The sequence below is a fragment of the Cyphellophora europaea genome (assembly GCF_000365145.1).
Source record: "Cyphellophora europaea CBS 101466 unplaced genomic scaffold supercont1.5, whole genome shotgun sequence".
NCBI lineage: Eukaryota > Fungi > Ascomycota > Eurotiomycetes > Chaetothyriales > Cyphellophoraceae > Cyphellophora > Cyphellophora europaea.
The window spans coordinates 199088-217369 of record NW_008481811.1 but is presented as its reverse complement, the minus strand read 5'-3'; the positions used below and the strand labels follow the sequence as shown (position 1 = coordinate 217369).

Sequence of the window (18282 nt, the reverse complement as noted above, 5' to 3'; positions counted from 1 at the left end):
AGTGATGTGGGTTTTTTTGTTGACAGCACTGTTGGGTGCGGCGGTGAGCGACGGAAGTGCGAAGGGTGCTTGGAAACGACGTTTGGGAGTTTCTCGAGAACGAGAAGCCGGGTGGTGACGGTATTGGTAGCAGAAGTGAAGGTCGGGTGTGGAGGAAGAGGACAGAAATGTCAACTGTATACGCTTTCTCAGATAAGTCGCAGGGACCAAGTACTATCAGATCGCCAATAGCACAATTCGGCAAGACTCGGTTGCCGTCAGGGCAGCGGTGGTGCACGCCGGCAGATCCAATCGGAGAGCCCCTAATAGCAAGAAATCGGCTGCGTTCGGGGCTCGTATTGGCCCCGAATCGCAGTCGATTCAGGGTAATCCACGGGCGGAAAGCGCAGCCCAAAGAGGCAAGCAATACCGGCAATCATCCCCCGCACAACTGAACAGAACGCGCTTGCTGCAAGTTGCAACCCCAAACTCCAAACAGCGCGTTTCTTTCCGCGACATCACCAGCCCCTGCACTACAATTTATTTCCTTATGGCCCGCGATGGCATCGGGGGTTGTCTACGAGGGTGTCACGCAGCAACAAGACGGTAACGAGACCGAAGTCAGTCAGCGAGCGCCCAAGTTGTTTTCCGGCCTCAAACTATGGTTTTCTGCGACCGTCCCTCTGAGATCCTGGCTGATCGAGAATGCAAAAGCGAACGGTGCAGAGATCGTCCCGCTGGACAGACAAGCCGATATCCGACTAGTCGATCATGCGAGAAGGCTCAACGCACCGGGCACCCATTCTTATACGTTCATCGAACAGTCAATCAAGAAGGGCATACGGGAAGATCTCACTGCACACCGAGTTGGGGTGACTGCTAGCGTTGACAGACCTGTCGGAAGCATTGTGACTGGACCAAAGGGCACCCGCACTCCTTTCACGGAAGAGGAGGACCAATTCCTGTGGAACGCCATCAAACCACTGGAGGCTCGAGGAGGATCTGTTGCTGGAAATGAGGTCTACAAGCAGATTGCCCGTCTAAGGCCACGCCACACGTTTCAGAGCTGGAGGGATCGCTACCTGAAAAAGGTCCGCCAACAGAACAGATCGATCACTGGACAGGTGTCTTTAGAAGCGGATTTGGCAGACCAAGCTGATGAATCCAATGCAGTGCAGCCACAGGCCGATGCACCTGCTCAGCGACCGTTGAAGAGACAAAGTCCCCCATCTCAGGGCTCCCGAAAGCGACCGAGGACTGCTGATGGTACTCCCGAGGCTCCTGAGAGGTCTGTCGGGGAACCACGCCTGCCACTCTCACCCATCAGGGTCAAACAGGCTATAATGGACCATAGAATGCCCAGGAACAATGGCCCTCTGCCCACCCCTTTATCACCGTCACGAAACCACAGAGTCAGTTCTACAGTCCCGACTGCAAATTCACATTCGGCGAGACCTCCAACGCTGTCGCCAGAAAGGTCACCACGCCGCAAACCACTGTCGACCCGACACCCGAGCGAAACCGTATCCTCTCCACGTGAACCACGTGAACCACGTAATACCTCCGCTCCACCGAAGAAAGATCCTGATACTGAGCCCAATGAGTTGCCTGAGACGTATCCTTTAAATTTCAGTCCGCAGCACTACGAGATACTGTTTCGAACCACTCCCGCGATTCTCGACACCGACAGTGAACATCTTGGCACCGCTTTCGACAAGGTTGCCGAGACCTACAGCACGCTTGGCCGCACGGGTAAGGACTGGAGGATCTTCTGGCAAAACTATGTGCTTCCTAGGTATTGTCAGCAGTTCAGCGTGGATATCAAAACGCTTGACCCAGAGGCTAGAATTCCCAGTGTCTGGAGTATACGACGCATACCGAAGTCGAAGGACGAGGCACCGCCAGATATTGAGTGTGCCCAGTGCTATATCAAAGAGTCTGTCCATTGGAGGCATGACAAACAAGGCCGAACCCTGTGTGACGGCTGTGGAAGTCTCTTGAAGCAAGCACGCTTCCGAAGTCTGTCTGGTGCTCTTTCAGAGCTGCCTGAAGAGGTAGAAGAAAGCCAGGAACAGTCAGATGCGGGAAACGAGGACGTGGCATCACTTCAGAAAAAAGCGGCGGTGGTCCCAGCGACAGTGCATACACACCTTTACTCGGACGCATGCGTGCAGACATCACCTATCCTTGAACCTCAAGATGCCAGCATCAAGCAGGAAGAGGGTAATCATGAACACGCACCTGACCCACGCCCGCCTGGACCAAATGAAGCCAGAAAGAGGAGTACCGGGAAAAGCTCTCAGTCTAATTCTCAAGAGACCGCCGCGTCACAGGAAACATCAAACGTGATGGCCCAGGCTATAGAAGGTGCCACCGAGGAGCCCAGCTCCCCTCGCGAACCATCATCCTCGGCATGGGAGACCAAGCGGGTCAACACGGGAGAAATCGAGACTCCGCCTACCCCTGAGCACATACAGGCTCCGGTGGGTAGCTTCTCGGCGCATGACGTACCAGACAGTCCGCTATTTGTGCCTCAGGATAGTGAGAATGAGCCTATTCTACCGAGCCCACGCCAAAGCAGTCCCCTCAATCTGCAATTCTTTGAGAACGAGTCTCCATCGAAGATATTATCCTCGTTCTCTCAACGCAATCGCAGAGCAAGGTCGCCTGCTTCGGAGTCTGGCTACAACTTCGAGACCGCGCCGAGTATGTCACAATACTGGGAGACAGCTCCTCAATCTCCGCAACGTTCAGAGCGCCGCCTCTCCACGCAAGCTCTCTTCGAGCAGCCCACTCTTGCAGCTGAGTCTTCAGAATTCGACCTACCGGAGCCTGACGGTGGATGGGAACTTCTTGGCATCCCTGAGCCAACTCCTTCTGAGATAAACCTCGACGATGAAGAGGATCAAGTGGATGCCAATGTGGACAGAGATGCGTCCGCTTTAGAAGCTGCGCCTGGCCCAGACGTGATGTCGATCGACTCTAGTCCCAGCGCGCCCGGCGAAGTCGATGAGGAACCGCCTGCCATCAGTCTGTGGCTTGCCGACCAGCGAGACCTATATCCACCCAGTACCATACGTGCCATCGTCCTCGAACATCTCCTCTCCATCGCCATTGAAGCCACGTCCTTTGACTTTGCCCTTGCCGCCTACATCATTCCCGCTATGATCAGCGCGAGTAAGACGGAAGATGGGAGACGATGCAGGCGAGAGGGACAGTGGAAGCGACTCCTTCCGAAGGCGGAAAAAGGCGTTTGGACAGAACGAGACGATCGATCACTGGCTGGAGATCCGGATGATATGGGTGTTAACGGGGGGGAGATGGCGCGGTTGCAGAAGAAGCATGGCGAAGGCGGCGTGCAGGCTCGGAGGGAGTTTTTGAGAGCTTATGCGGAGGCTTAGCATTCTCGCGGTTCACAGCTGATGGAGGGCTCAAATGCGCTGGAAGAAGTCTGCATGTATCAACAGGCCTAGTTCGGTCAGCCATTTTCTTCTGGGTAGCACCGTCTTGGCGCTCGAAAGGGTGAGGAGTCATGAGATTGGAAGGGGATGCCGATGAATCACGAGCTATGTATCAATATGACTGACGATGGGGGATAAAAGGCTGCTGGGAACAAAAGCGTGCCAAAGACTTTTCATTTCGGGTGTTGTCTGTGTGTTTGCGGGGTTGTTGGCTGTGTCTAAGTCCGCGTCTACTTCATACCGGACTCAGGAAAGAGTCAGAGCAGCTTGTCGTTTGTAAAGATGTCCCTTGGGGAAGGCTGTGAGCTAGGAGAATGCTGCTTCGAAGGCAATGCTCACTGCTCTTGTTTGTTCTCCAGGCCAGGCTCTTGGTGTGTGGCAGTCGTTCTTGTGGCAATTTGAAAACCATTCCATTTCGTGTCCCGTTGACATGATGTGTTCGCATCGTCGACTGTTGGTCTGCCCGTCGAAGTATGATCACCTAGTGATCAATCGGTGTGCTGCTCTGTCCTGGCAGTTTTGGTGTTGAGGCTAGGCACTTCCTCGGACGTTGCTGGCTTGGAAATTTACCTGGGTTTCCACTTCGCGCAACCTGAGTCTGCAGTTTGGCGTCAATTGGGTTGCGTGTCTCCATCGAATACGCAGCGGCCACCCAAGACATCCACCTCTTGGAAGAGGTACTTCATTTGTTCTTCGTTATGCGAATCTCCCGGTATGATTCCGCATCAACAATCTCCACCATGGTGCTCCATGATTGCTCCACCACATCTACATATCTTGCATGATCGACGTACAGCTCGTCAACATGAGAGGGATCAACTAAAGAGATTGTGTTAATGTTTGAGCATCCAACAAGTAATTCTCTCCCAAAACTAGAAGCACGATGTGTCCCCGTCCGCATTCCGAGGACTTGAATCATGCGCAGGCTCGATAACGACTCAGCGAAGCGCTTCAGAGGATGCCAGATATTTTCGAGGTCGTTACCGGTGCACTTCACGTCCAGAGTCAAATGGCCGGGTGGGTCGCTGTAGATTCGGTGCTTCAAGTCTGCCTTCGTCATCTTGCCGAGGCAAATGTGCAGGTGTGTGAGGTTTGCAAGCTTTGTAGGAACGACTCCTGCTCTGGGATGAGAGAGGACGGTATACTCCTCACACAAGCCTGACAACATATGCAAGTGGTTGATGAACTCCCAAGACGAGTCGAATCGTATGACTGATAGTTCTGAGACCAGAAGGGCAACGAGTTCAAACAGCGGACTTGGGCCGGTGGTGCGTGAGCCGTTGATTCTCAATGGTGTATCAGACCAATCCAAGCCAATATCTCCTAGAAGGTCTTGAATGTATTGCTCTGTCTCGCAGAGATCGCAAAATTCCTTTCTCGAGTATCTGATTGTAGCGCGGTAGGGGTGGTGGAGGTAGCGAATATGATCGGGAACCCGTGGATTGCGAACGATCTCTTGCAGAATGTGGATAGGCTGACTCACAACTTCGGCAGTGCAATGGCTGTACTCCTTGTGCTCACCGAATCATATCACTGAGAAACACTGAGTGAGCTTGCGAAGCTCGATCATATATTTCTCAGCGAGCTTATGGATGCGACGGTTTGTGAGAGCGAAGTGGACCAGGTCTTGTCGGTGAATAAGATCAAGGATCATCAGGAGAGCATCGTCGTCGAGACATAGCAGCGACTGCGTCATGTTGACCGATTGCATGCTGGTAGAGTGCGCGAATTATTGTGCTGGTGATGGTTTTTGAGCAATTGCCCACATGTAAGCTGCGGAAGACGATGGGATTCTGATGAAAGGCCAATAGGTGGCTAGGAAGGCACCGCGCAAGGCAAGGTGGGCAAAATGTAAGATTTACGACGACCTTTGCGCGACAAAGAAGGTCAAACTCGATGGAGAACGTTGACGAGAGAGTTAAAGTCATGTCAGATCAACTTCAGTCTTTGCATTTCGTCGGAAGTGTCGACCGAAGGCGTGCCAAGCCTTGTTGCCTTATTGCCTCTTTCACGCAGCTTCGTAGTTGCCGGGAAGCAGAGACAGGAGCTGCGAGAGAAATCTAACACTCAGAGTATCCTTGAAAGCCGTTACTGTAGTGACCAAATTATCATTCACTGCTTACAGGATCATTCTATTTCCCCTGATATGCATCCGGCTATGAGCGTTCGTATCATAGATGCAAATATAATTGTATCAATAACCCACGGACGCGGGGCAAGTGCACTTCCGACGTTTTGCGACAGGACTCTTTACGACGATACCATAACGGCAGAAAACAAAATTTGACCAGAAGCGTCGTGATACATAATACGTTATGGAATCATGTAGTAGAACCGCCTCCATCAACACACCACCCCATTGACTGCAGTCTGCAGCAAAGAGCAGTGATAATGAGTTTGATAAGAGCTTGAAAGCCGTGCAGGAACTATGGATGAATGAGAGGAAGCATTTGCTCACACAAAATGGCAACATCTGGTTGGGGCAAGAGTTCAAGCCTTGGTGATCACAATGAGTACAGAACTGGCATTGGTCCATGCGGTACAAAGCTTTGACCCGGAGGAGGACACCACCGCCGATGCGCGATTGGATCTCATTTGAAACGGCTCTGGGTAAGCATAGAGGAGACCTAACGTACTAGATACCCGTACTGGAACGATGTATCAGCATCTCCGACCATTGAGGATCCTCATGCTTCTCAAAGGGATTGAAACCTTGACACTGGAGATTTGTTGTCCTCATTCACCTTGGGCGGAAGTTCTCCCACCTTTCAGAATGTATTGGCACCGGAATTCGAATCGCCGAGATTGGCTACTACAGCTAACAAGCAATTCCATACAACCTGTATATATGAATGCCAACCAGTGAGGTCGAATGACCAATAGTCATTGTGTGCCCACAGAAACCTCAAAAGAAGTTCAAAGATTTGATTTGGACATAGCTGTTCCCATCCGCTCGAAGGGCAGGCAATTTGGCTGCTTGAGGATCACTTCTCATTCTACGGGCGCCTGCGGGTTGTCTGACTTCATGCGGTGGCATAAGCGTGAAGGATCTCCGAGGGCCGTCGATCTCCAGGCACGATTCGCTGCGCAGTCACGTAGCCGATATTGGAATCATAATAACTACCTCTAGGGTTTCTTTCGAGATCGAATGTGCTAAGGTTTACAAGGGGGTAGAAGAATGGTTGAGCGTCTCGCCACTCTACTCTCATTCGCTCCCTCGCTGTCAGATTTACCCTTTGACCACTCACCTTCTGGCCAGCTCTTCTCTCTCCGTCATCTGACTTTGCTGCCAGCCGGATGCCATTGGTGACCATTTCCCCAGATGATCGACAGAGGTCGGTTGTTGTGTATGCAGCGCAATATGATTGGGTTATTGACGCCGGAGATCTTCTCCGAATACACGTCCCGCTGTCAGATCTCTTTGGACATTCCATCACAATGAGGCAGATTCTTTGCTGTACTCTCACCGTCGTTATTCCAATTCTTGGCTTGAGATTGGATTCCGCATGTCGCTGCAATGCCAGACTTTGCCATCAGCATGGAAGTACAAAACAAGGCGACCTGCCACAGCTGGACTCAATTACTCAAACGCTCGTTCGAACCCACGCTCATTAACTACTAACTAATTCAGATTGCTTGTGTTGATAATTAAATAATTCCGTCCAACCGCCATAATGAAGTTCAACGCCATTCTTGCCGGCACCATTGGCGCTGGGCTCGTTGCTGCCTCCCCCGTCGACAAGCGCCAGGGAACCAACATCGATGCCACCGTTCTCCAATTTGCTCTGACGGTATGGCTAGCATCCACGAAGCAAGACCTCCTGCTGACGAGAACAGCTCGAACATCTCGAGAATGCTTTCTATGTCGGAGCCCTGAAGAAGTTCTCCGAAGCCGACTTCTCCAAGGCTGGTTACGATGCCACCTACTATGAGGATCTCCGCCGCATCGCCGAGGACGAGCAGAGCCACGTTGCGCTTCTCACCTCTGCCCTGAGCGCTGCCGGTGTCACTCCCGTCGAGCCTTGCCAATACAGCTTCCCCTACACCGATGTGTAAGCAAGTTCGAACATTGCAGAACACACGCTAACATGTCCCCAGCAAGTCATTCATCACCCTCTCGTCCGTTCTTGAGGGCGTTGGCACATCAGCCTATCTCGGTGGTGCGCCTCTGATCACCAGCAAGGACTACCTGACAGTCGCTGGCTCCATTCTCGTCACCGAGGCTCTGCACACCTCTTACCAGCGTGCTGCCGTTCCCGAGGTGCCTTTCGCCAGCCCATACGGCACGGTGAGTCTCAACAGATCAACATCAATACCCTTACTAACACCCATCTAGCCCCTTGACCCGACCTCGGTCTTCACGCTGGCCGGTGCCTTCATTACCTCATGCCCCGCCACCAACGCGGCGCTGCCATTCGTGCCCCAGCCCGCGTTGGCCTACAACGCCACCGAGTCCTGCCCCAAGACCTCGACCAGGCGCAGCAAACGCAGCATTCTCTGCCGTGCCCCCAAGCCCGGCAGCCCCGGCTACAACAACGGCGGCGGCTACAACGGCGGCAAGAACGAGACCGGCAACGGCTGGAACGGCGGCGACCACCCCACACCCGAGCCCATGGCCTGTGAGCTCGTTGCCGGCGGTAATGTCGTCTTCACCGCCAATGCCACCATTCCCGCCGGTGCCTATGTCACCTTTGTCTCCGGCCTGGATGTTGCTAGCGTGCAGGGTACTATCTCCGGCAGCAACATCGCCGCGCAGATCCCTGCCATTGCTCTCGGCCAGACTTATGTGCTTATCACCAGCGCTGCTGCTGCGGGCGGCAAAATTGACCCTGCCACCGTCGTTGCTGGCCCGGCTATCATTGAGGGTAGGTTTCAGTTTTCTCCTTTTAACGCTTGAAGCTAACGCGGCATGCAGTCACTCCTCCCGCCCCCGTCGTGAACCTCGACATCTAGAGTTGAATGATCAGCAGGGGACTGCGCTGAAGGGTGATATGGATGCCATGTGATGTTGACGGCGTGTTCGTTTGAGGTGCTTGAGGAGTATGGGTCTTGGGTGGCACAATTTGGCGTGATTGGGCAGGCATGGGTATTATGGGTGTTCTGGGATAGGCGACGGCGTTGACGAGATTGACGAAGGCTGTTAGGCCCCCCTGCCACGGGCGTCTTATTCAATGAACATGTACGACTTGGTCTTTGTATCTTGATTTGTACATAAGAGGCCTTTACTGACGGCCCGTACTTCTGATCCTTTCCCACCGGCCGCGCACGCCGATGAGTTGGGCAATCGGGGCGAGTTACGGAATGCCCAGCTCCTGTTCAGAAACACCGGCCCAATCTTTCCTCCGCCTACCGGCATGCTCACATCCTCCCCACGCGCTCCTTCTGAAGCTTCCGCCAATACGCCGCACAATCTCGTAGATCCAGCGCTCACTCTCGTTCGGATACGGCACGGGACTCAGCCGGAACAGATCCTCCTGCGTCGCCTCCACCGTCTGTCACGTCTTGTCGTCCTGCACAATAAGCGCGTCATGCGCCCAGATTACCGTCGCTATCGGTGTCAAATGCTCCTTGGACCACACCTCCAGCACCTCCCTAGGCATCAGCGCCGTCTCAACCAGGCCCGGACAGATGGCGTCGAGGCGCACGCCTTCCTTCTTGAGGCCTTTGGCCGCGCTGCGCACGAGCCCCACGACCGCGTGCTTGCTCGCGCTGTACACCGGTAAGCCCTCCGCGGGGTATAGGCCGGCGCTACTGGCCATGACGGTCATATTGCCGCCCATGTAGCCGTCATGGCGCCGTGCAGCTAAATAGCGGTACAGCCAGATGCCGCCCACGACGGCCTTGACGTTGATGTCTAAGGGCAGCTGGTCCGGAGGCTTGGGAAGGCCCGTGTGATCTGCTTCAATCATGTCAGCAATGTGCAGGGCGAAGTTGCCTGATTCGGCCCGAGGAAGGCGGCGAACTTTGATTTCAAGGCATCCGCTTGGCTTCCGATATCTGCTCCAGACGATGGCTTCCCCATTGTCGCGATCAAAGGCTGCTTGGGGACCCATCAATTGATCCTTCCAATCGGTGGGCCGAGTGTTGCAAAGAGTGTGAAGCAACGTGGTGTGGTGTGGTTGGAGATGTCTCGGCTTTGGGGTTGACAGCCACCCATTACAGTATGTGGCTTGCACAATACCTCGCGTCCAAGACGTCAACTCCGCACGAATCGCTAAGCCGGCGAGGATCTCGCTAATTCAAGGCGTGAGAGCACCAGGAACACTGCACTCCGGCCTCAGAACCTCGGCGAACCCCAACATACATACCCCAGACTCGCTTGGCATGCACCCCATATCTCCAACGCCAACCGCGTCCGTGCTCTGAAGCCAAGCTGATCAGCAGAGATATATAAGGAGACGCGGTGGACCTTTGACTCAAAGTCGGTCTCCTTTCCTTTCCTTGCCAACTTAACACACAGTCCCTCCAGCATACGCGATTCCAGCTGAGCCTATCGTCGCAATGGCTTCCGTCAACAAGGACACTGCCCTCGCCGAAATGGAGGCTCTTCAGACCAGACCTTCGACCTCAGAGAAGCGAGACCAAACCAAGGCCGCCGAAGTTGAGTACACCGAGAAGACCGAAGCGCAACCGGTCCCACCGGCCTGGGTCGAGGGCACGCCCGAGGAGAAGAAGCTCGTGCGCAAGATAGATTTCTGGTTGATGCCCTCGATATGGATCCTCTACTTGTTCTCCTACATGGTAAGAGTCGCAATCGGCCGATACTGAGAGCATCTCCCGAAGACTGACGGAAAGCCAGGACCGAAGCAACATCGGCAACGCGCGCATCGCCGGAATGGAAAGGGACCTCGACCTGAGCGACAATGAATACTTTCTGACCATCATCTCCTTCTTCGTGGCCTATGTCGTGTTCGAAGTGCCGTCCAAGTAAGTCGCAGCGCTGTCGCACCAGCTGTCCATCGCGTGCCGGCCCAGCACAAAGCTAACACCCAACGCCCAGCATGATCCTCGCCCGCAGCCGCCCTTCGCTGTACATCTCCTTCATCGTCGTCCTCTGGGGCACCGTCGCGGGGCTGATGGCCCTGGTCCAGACCCCGCTGCAGCTCATCATGGTGCGCTTCGTGCTCGGCATCGCCGAAGCCGGCTTCTCGCCCGCCGTGCTCTACATCATTTCCGCCTGGTACCGCAAAGCCGAGCAGAGCAAGCGCTACCTCTGCTACCTGAGCGCAGGGATCCTCTCCGGCGCCTTTGGCGGCATCGTCGCGGGCGCCATCGCCGCCAGCCTCGACGGCGCGCACGGCATCGCGGGCTGGCGCTGGCTGTTCCTCGTCGAGGGCGTCACCACCGTCGGCGTCGGCCTCATGGCACCCTTCTGCCTCATGGACTATCCGTCCAACTGCAAGAAACTGACCCCCGAAGAGCGCAAATTGGCGTGTGACAGGCTGGCGGCTGATAACATCAGTTTCACCGACGGTGAGAACCACATGAGCCATTGGGAGACGCTGACGGGCTGTCTGCGGAGCTGGCGCGTGTGGCTGCTGGCCATCGCGTATTTGGGCGTCCTGGGCCCGTTTTCCTTCTCGTACTTCTTCCCCATGTTGGTGCGGGGATTGGGCTACACGGCCGTCAATGCGCAGTAAGTTTGTTCCCAACGGGGGGGGAAAATCCCCCAACAACCTCATGACTTCCAGAGGCACAAAGGGAATCCACCGACTGACCAAAACCCCCCTACCAGATTCATGACCGCGCCCATCTACTTCGTCGCCTTCGTCGTCGCCATGCCCGTCTGCTGGTGGGTCGACCGACACACGCACATCCGCGGCATCGCCGTGTGCATCATCCTCAGCGCGGGGGCCCTCTTCGCGGCCCTCGCCGCCGGCATCCTCGACTACACGTCGCGCTACGTGTTTCTGTGCTTCATCACCGCCTCCGTCTGGACCGCCGCGCCCGTCGCCCTCGGCTTCGCCGCCGACATGCTCTCCAACGCCGACCCGAATGTGCGCGCCGTGTCCATGGCGTTTATCAACACCATTGGCAATTCGGGGCAGTTGTATGGCGCCGCGCTGTTTCCGAGTAGTGACGGGCCGAGGTATTTGACCGGCTTCGTGACTTGGGCGGCGTTGATTGCGTTCGCGGCGGGATTGTATTGTTGTGCGTTCTTTGCCTTTAGACGGTGGCCTGTTAAGGGGAGGACTGTGTAGATGTGAGTTTGTTTTGACGCGGCGCAAGTGTCACGAGGAGGTTACGTGTGGCGTCGACTGGGGAGTCTTGGCCGCAGTAAGGTATGATAAGTGATCGAATGAAAGATGCCCGCAGTAAGCCGCTGGCTGATGAATCAAGTGGCCCAACGGCCTGTTTTGAATTTCTTGCTACTTGATTTCGACAAATTCTTTGGCTGCTGATGATTTCCAGTACTGATTCTGCTCTGCAGCGCCAGAGTTGGATCATCGCCGCTGAATGATCGGATCGGTCTATCGGGGTATCGATCTATAATGGGTATCGGTCTACTACAACTGTGACGTCTTGCTGCCGGCGCGTTTAGTCACCCAGTACATCTTCCCGTCCTCGCCCGGTACACCGGACTGAGATCCCGAAACGTAATTGCACGATTGGAACGTATTCCAGAGCGACTTCATGAAGGACTCGTCTTTGGTCTCGAAGTACTGCTCCTTGAGCAGAGGTTGAATGGCCCTGGTGGCCTCCTCGGCGTGGTAAAAAGGGATCTTGGGGAAGAGATGATGTACAACGTGGTAGTCGACGATCTCGTGGAAGAAGTGGCGGCCGACGAAGCCAACGCTTCGGTCGATCGTGCCAAGGGCACCTTTAGTGAAGGTCCATGACTCTTCGGTGTGGTATGGCACATCTGGATGAGTGTGATGGAGGTAGGTGATGGCGACTGTTGGCGTACAGGTCAGTGACGGAATCTTCAGCAGGATTCTCGGAGAGTAACTTACCCAACCAGTGGTGGACCCAGAAGTAAGGGACAAAGTAGAGGAGCGCGGTCTTGTAGACGCCCACTTGCGAAGCAACAACAGCGAGGAAACTCAGGGTCAAGATAAGGCCTAGATCTGAGATAGCGATCGACCACCGCTGAGAGTCGGTGAAGAGTCGGCTCCGTGGATTGAAGTGGCTATGATCGAGCGACTTCTTGGACTGTTCGCTGGCGGGAAGGCTGTTCTTGCCAGAAGTCGGGTACAGGAAAAGGTAGATTTGCCAGCCAAGCAGCTGATGCTGGAGAAGTCGAGCCAGCGTGACAATAGGAGTGTCTTCGGCGTAGTCGATAAGAACTTCGAGGCGGCTAGGGTTAGAAGCACGGAGCTCCTCTTCCTTCTCGGGAACAAAAACAACGTCTTTCGTGGGATGTCCAGTGTATCGATGGTGGCGGGCGTGAGTGATCTTCCAAGAGAAGAATGGCACGAGGAGGAAAGAATGAATCAGCCACCCCAGGCAGTCGTTGAGCTTTCCGTACGGCGAAAACGCGCCATGCCCACATTCATGGCCAAGAATCCATAGTCCGGTGCCGACACAGCCTTGCAGGTACGTATAAGCGCCCCAAGCTAAGATCCGTAGAGCCGGAGAAGGTATGCGCTCGATCTGAAGAGCCAGGGTCACCAAGATACTGGCATAAATGATGTCGCGGGCGAGGTACGTGAGTGAACGTGTAGCAGATGATTCAAAGCATTTTGCCGGAATAGCCGCCTTTAGGTCTTTCAGATTTACCGAGTCCTTCAGGTTCACCGAGTCGTCCATGGCCGTAAAATTTTCCAAAGTCGGAGTAGATGCGAGGGAAGCTGAGCACCACGGCGCTCTCCTATATATTTGCTCCGTATCCTGGGCACGGGCAACGGGGAAACTCCATGCCTGCGAGGCGCAGCACGGTTCACCTTCTCATCCACAAAAGGGTTGAGATTTTTGCCAGAGTGTTCCAGACTGGCAATTGCGCCAGACAGCGACCATGGGTCCACAATGTGGATATTGCAACGAGTTTGATCTCTTCTAGCTCATCGTTGCCAAGGCCGGATCTCGGTGGGTGCCTTGGCGGTGCCCTGCATCCTGCGACCGCACCGACAGCTAGCTGTAGGCAAAAATCAGCCACTCCAGACTTATTAATGTCTGGTTTGAATGATATTCGTTCTGTGCAAGTCAGATAGACCCGAATTGCCTTCGGATATGGCCCGAGGCTAGGTAGTCCAGGCAGGGCGATCCGCAATTTGTATTGCTGCTAGGACACCGCCTCTCCTAGGGCGGGAAGTTTTTATCTGTTGGGTGAACGACCCTGGCTATGGGCCGGTGTTACGGCGATGCTTCGGGTTAGCTCCAGGAGCAAAGCATCATAAGGGTCTCGATCGGCTCCGCTACCAAAATGTGAAAAAGCTCGGTCGCGCCAACCTCAGCTCCTGTGTGTTTGGGGAGCACGCACAATCACATGCGTGCCAGGGTCAGATGTGAAGGCGTCAGAGATGTGTTCGGCCAGATCGCCTCATCTCTTATCGTGCATGAGGTTTCGTGGGCGATTGCAGCTTTTTGCTTTCTGGCGTTCTTCGGGTCGGCAAGCCTGTCACAGAGCTAGGGTGCCCCCACGTGCGCCCCGACATTCCCCGAGGGTAGTAATGTCTGCAAAATGGAGGAAATTTTGGGTCGCAGTGAAGCAGTCTAATTCTGCACCTCCTCTGTTAGGCAAGGAACCGAGTCCCTGGCTCCGCAGACCCCTGTCGATCCGAAATGGTGGGCCAACTTCGTGACGAACTTAGATTTGACCTCACCGCTGATTGTTCGCCCAGCAGCGTTTGCCGGCAGTCATTTTTAATAGGTATCGAGAACGTAGCTCCCTATGTGTCACGATATCATGGGAGATCTGGGGAGTTTCGAGCTTCGAGCTTCGTCTACGATATCGGGCATCTTCAGAGGACAGTAGAGATGCGGGAGGATGACGGAGACGTTTTTGCCGGCGTCCAAGCGTTACGCTGACCACGGGAAAGGATCTCGACCACGATGGGCTTGGGCTTGGGCTTAGGCTTTCTGGGGAGCTTGACAAGCCATGGAAATTTGCGAGCTGATGTTTGAGGAGATCCAGTGTGAACAACTGATGCAGATTGTCTCATGCACTGAGCTGGTCGCTTTGAGATCAGGTAGCGGGCCCCGCCTACGACAGTCTTGGCATTGAGCCTCGTCCCGGCTGCCACGAGGCTGTCCACGTTGCAGCACTGTCGCCAGGCTTTCAATACAACTAACGATCGCAACTTACGATATAAAACAGTGAGTATTGGAGAACATGACACAGCTTGACCTTCACATCCCATCGTCCTCGCCAGAATCAGCCCTTAGAGTTTCGATTCCTTGAAGACCTTTGTGCGCAGCCACTCACCAATCATCTCATTGCACTCCTCCGCCCTCTCCCACAGGCACCAGTGGCCCGCATCTACCTCCCGTCTTGTCAATTTCGGGATACGCTGACCCATCTTCGCCGCCATCCACGGCAGCAATGCCATATCCTTCTTCGCGAGAAGGAAAAATGTCTCTTGCTCCACCTTGATCTCCTTCTCCGAACCCTTCTCGTCGCCGAAGAAGGCCTTCATGTCGTCCAGGTAATTCAGCTCACCTGTGCGATACCAGTTGAGCGGACCTCTCAAGCCATGTCGACCATATTCCTGCACATAGAAATCCATCTCTTCCTGATTCAGCAGCCGACTCGGCTTGTCCATCATCTTCTGCTTCTCCAGATCAATGCCCTTCTGAGCCGAAAACGCGATTTCGCCTTTGACCGTCCTCCCACCATATGTGTTCGTGAGGAACTGCCTAATGCCCTGCTTCGAGTTACAGGCCTCCTCAATCTCCCCCGAGCAGAAGTGCAGCTGGTACCCGAAGTTGGGCAGTACCGTGTCGACGCGTATCTGGAGCGGCACGTACTTGGGCGACGGCGGTGTGAACGGGGTGCAAATAACCATAACAGCCTTGTACAGCTCCGGCGTCAACAGTGCCAGCTTCCAAGCGATTGCGCCGCCCCAGTCGTGGCCGCCCAGAACCACGGATCCGAGCCCGAGCTGGGCAAGGAGCGACGCCATGTCGTCTGCAATACGTTTGTACGTGTAATCGCGGAGCGTGTACTCGGGCGAGTCGGTGCGACCATAGCCCATGCAGTCAGGCGCGATGACATCAAGGCCGAGGGACTGCAAGTAAGGGATCTGATTCCGCCATCCAAAGGCCATATCGGGAAAGCCGTGGATCAGCAGGATCGTGCCTCGGTTTGGCGTGTTGGCAGCACGGGGCCCGTAGATGTAGCCATAGGTGCGGCCGTTGAGGTGTGCGGAGCGGAGGCTGACACGGGGGTCATGGAACGGCTTGAGCCTGTTGACGGACATGGAAGGTGGTGGTTGACCCTCGGGAGGGTCGTTATATAGAGGGTGTATCTCGTGCTTAACAGTCGTCATGTGAGTCGCTAGCTCATGCACAGTGGTAAGCTGACATCCAGAGCGGATGTGCTCGACCCGCTGCTCAAATATAACACACAGCGAGATGTTTCTTGATGGTAAGGGAACCGAAAGTCGGTGCCGAAGCGGAGAAGTTACCTAAGCGTGATGAATGGAAGGGGTTTACAAGGGTCTTATGCAGGTGTTTGTACGTCGTGGAGCAGAAGGTAAGAAACGAAGCGGGCAAGCCGTGAGATGATCGAGGTTGCCTTATACTCAATCCATTCGCACCGGCCGAAGATGCCGAGGCCCATACGCAGAGAGGCGGGGCGCCAAGACTCAGAGCTTACTGCCAGTGAACGTCCAATTAACTACGAGATCAATGTTTGAACTACGAGCCAACACGTCTTCTGCAGCTCGTAAAGAGCAATGCTGGTGTTATTCATGGAGAAGTCGCGTCGCACATCTGGCAGGAAGTGCGTGCAGGATATTGTTCCAGGTGATTAGTGATCTCGAGAGGGTCTCGGTACCGAGACCACGAAGCTGTAAGGGAACGCATTGCTGGTAGCCAGTACAAAGACCACGCTGTTGACTGGTTGCATCTCGTTCGCTAGACCCTGCTGTCATTCTTTACAGCCGTGTCAGGGGGGGATTCCTCCCCATGTTTGTGGGGGAGAGATGCTCCAGATTTAAAGTCTCGATATGTTCGATGCTCTTGGCCATTGACCAGACGTAACATGGGTCGCGACCCGTCAGGTACCGATAGCTAAATCTCTCAGTAGATAACTTGATCCTCGTCGTGTCCCTCGACAAGCTCATCGCCTCCATGATCATCATCCTTCGTTTTCTCGGTAGAGCCTGCTTGCTCCGGACTCAAAGATTCCGAAGTGGCAGGTTGGTCGTTCGTTGTCTTTGCAGGGTCGTCTTCTGAGCTCGCTGCGTCCGGTCCTGGACGAGTCTCAGGTGTCTCGTCACCCGTGTGACCATTCGTGCCGGCCTCCTCATCCCTCTCATGCTTCCTGTGCTTGTCACCGCGAGATTGGTCCTCACGTCTGTCGCCGGCGCCCTCGCCGATCCGCGACCCCCATTCCTCCAGCTCGCGCCTCACCACCACCTCGACCTCCTCACCCTGCGCCGCAACCTTCTTCTCCTCATCAGGCCTCATCTCCCACGGCCGCCAATAGATCCTCGGCTCAGCCTTAGTTCGCAAACACCCCGCCGTAGCTCTCATATTGGCGTGCCGTCTCCGCATAGCTTCCTCTTGCCACCGAACCTGCTCTCCTCTCCTCTGGCCGTCCAATTCTTCCTTCTTCCGCCGCCTTTCCTCTGTGCGCTCCTCGTCATCCCGCTTCAGGCGCTCGCGTTGCCGCGCCTCGATCTCGTCGCGGCGCTTGTGTGCAGATGACGTTTTGGAGCTGGCGGAGGAGGATGCGGAGAGGGTGGAGAGGAGGCCGCCGAAGAGACGGCGATTGCGCGATTTCTCGGCTGCGGCGCCGCCGGCGGGCAGTGTTGACTTTCGCCGTGATGGCGATGTCGCTGTCGCTGAAGGGGGCGGAGAGGGGCGTTGAGAATCATTCACCGTAGCGGTCTCCAGGCGCGGGCGTTTGACCGCCTCCGGGGAGGCATCTGCATCGGACGACTGCCGCCGTTTTAGAGACGGGGATGTTGGCTCCTCGTCTGGAGTCGGCAAAGTGGGTGGTGGTGCGTCCGGCACAACGACTGCGGACGAGATCATTGTCGTTTGGTCCGAGCGATACGTGTGTTTCGTCAGCGCGGTGTTCTGGGGATACAAAGTCTTCCCAGGCGTGACCTTCCACTGCGGAGACAAGAGCAGCTCCTCCGCAAATTTAGCGCACGTGCTCAGAGCCTCGCAGAAGTTCCACGAGGCTGACAAATTGTCCCGCATGGCCACCCCAAAACGCATCGACTTTCTGCATCATTCTCACATCTACACCATCTCTCTTCCTCAACCACAAAACGCACCCGCACCTCTCAGCTCACACCTAAACCTCGTTACTCCAACTCAACACTCACCGTACCCAACAATGTCGCGCCACCACCCCGACCTCGTCATGTGCCGCAAAGCGCCCGGCATCAGCATCGGCCGGCTCTGCGACAAATGCGACGGCAAATGCCCCGTGTGCGACTCGTACGTGCGGCCCACGACGCTCGTGCGCGTCTGCGACGAGTGCTCCTTTGGCAACTACCAGAACAAGTGCATCGTGTGCGGCGGCGAGGGCATCTCCGACGCCTTCTACTGCTTCGAGTGCACGCGCCTCGAGAAGGATCGCGACGGGTGTCCCAAGATCATTAATCTGGGAAGTAGTCGCACGGATCTGTTTTACCAGAAGAAGAATTTTCGGAATCAGCAGTATTGAGCGAGCGCGTAGGGTTCGGTGGCTGAACTGGCCAAGATTAAGATTTTTGCATTTGCT

At 55.1% G+C, this 18282-nt stretch overlaps 8 protein-coding genes across 8 annotated transcripts; 4 read left to right on the top strand and 4 right to left on the bottom strand.

The window, feature by feature from the left end:
• Nucleotides 1-539: 539 nt before the first annotated feature.
• Nucleotides 540-3380, top strand: HMPREF1541_05357 (uncharacterized protein; the record flags this gene model as incomplete). The annotated part of the gene is made up of 1 exon (XM_008719697.1): nt 540-3380. One exon carries the CDS (start codon nt 540-542, stop codon nt 3378-3380), a length of 2841 nt encoding a protein of 946 aa, XP_008717919.1.
• A 3734-nt stretch (nt 3381-7114) lies between these two features.
• Nucleotides 7115-8337, top strand: HMPREF1541_05356 (uncharacterized protein; the record flags this gene model as incomplete). The annotated part of the gene is made up of 4 exons (XM_008719696.1): nt 7115-7231; nt 7278-7492; nt 7539-7728; nt 7777-8337. 4 exons carry the CDS (start codon nt 7115-7117, stop codon nt 8335-8337), a joined length of 1083 nt encoding a protein of 360 aa, XP_008717918.1.
• A 598-nt stretch (nt 8338-8935) lies between these two features.
• On the bottom strand, nt 8936-9349 carry HMPREF1541_05355 (uncharacterized protein; the record flags this gene model as incomplete). Its single annotated transcript, XM_008719695.1, has 1 exon — nt 8936-9349. One exon carries the CDS (start codon nt 9347-9349, stop codon nt 8936-8938), a length of 414 nt encoding a protein of 137 aa, XP_008717917.1.
• A 592-nt stretch (nt 9350-9941) lies between these two features.
• Nucleotides 9942-11641, top strand: HMPREF1541_05354 (uncharacterized protein; the record flags this gene model as incomplete). Its single annotated transcript, XM_008719694.1, has 4 exons — nt 9942-10181; nt 10240-10367; nt 10441-11076; nt 11176-11641. The coding sequence occupies 4 exons, from the start codon at nt 9942-9944 to the stop codon at nt 11639-11641; spliced, it is 1470 nt and encodes a 489-aa protein (XP_008717916.1).
• A 306-nt stretch (nt 11642-11947) lies between these two features.
• On the bottom strand, nt 11948-13190 carry HMPREF1541_05353 (uncharacterized protein; the record flags this gene model as incomplete). Its single annotated transcript, XM_008719693.1, has 2 exons — nt 11948-12336; nt 12395-13190. 2 exons carry the CDS (start codon nt 13188-13190, stop codon nt 11948-11950), a joined length of 1185 nt encoding a protein of 394 aa, XP_008717915.1.
• A 1571-nt stretch (nt 13191-14761) lies between these two features.
• On the bottom strand, nt 14762-15799 carry HMPREF1541_05352 (uncharacterized protein; the record flags this gene model as incomplete). The annotated part of the gene is made up of 1 exon (XM_008719692.1): nt 14762-15799. The coding sequence occupies one exon, from the start codon at nt 15797-15799 to the stop codon at nt 14762-14764; it is 1038 nt and encodes a 345-aa protein (XP_008717914.1).
• An 823-nt stretch (nt 15800-16622) lies between these two features.
• On the bottom strand, nt 16623-17582 carry HMPREF1541_05351 (uncharacterized protein; the record flags this gene model as incomplete). The annotated part of the gene is made up of 1 exon (XM_008719691.1): nt 16623-17582. One exon carries the CDS (start codon nt 17580-17582, stop codon nt 16623-16625), a length of 960 nt encoding a protein of 319 aa, XP_008717913.1.
• Nucleotides 17583-17892: 310 nt separating this feature from the next.
• On the top strand, nt 17893-18225 carry HMPREF1541_05350 (uncharacterized protein; the record flags this gene model as incomplete). The annotated part of the gene is made up of 1 exon (XM_008719690.1): nt 17893-18225. The coding sequence occupies one exon, from the start codon at nt 17893-17895 to the stop codon at nt 18223-18225; it is 333 nt and encodes a 110-aa protein (XP_008717912.1).
• Nucleotides 18226-18282: the final 57 nt, after the last annotated feature.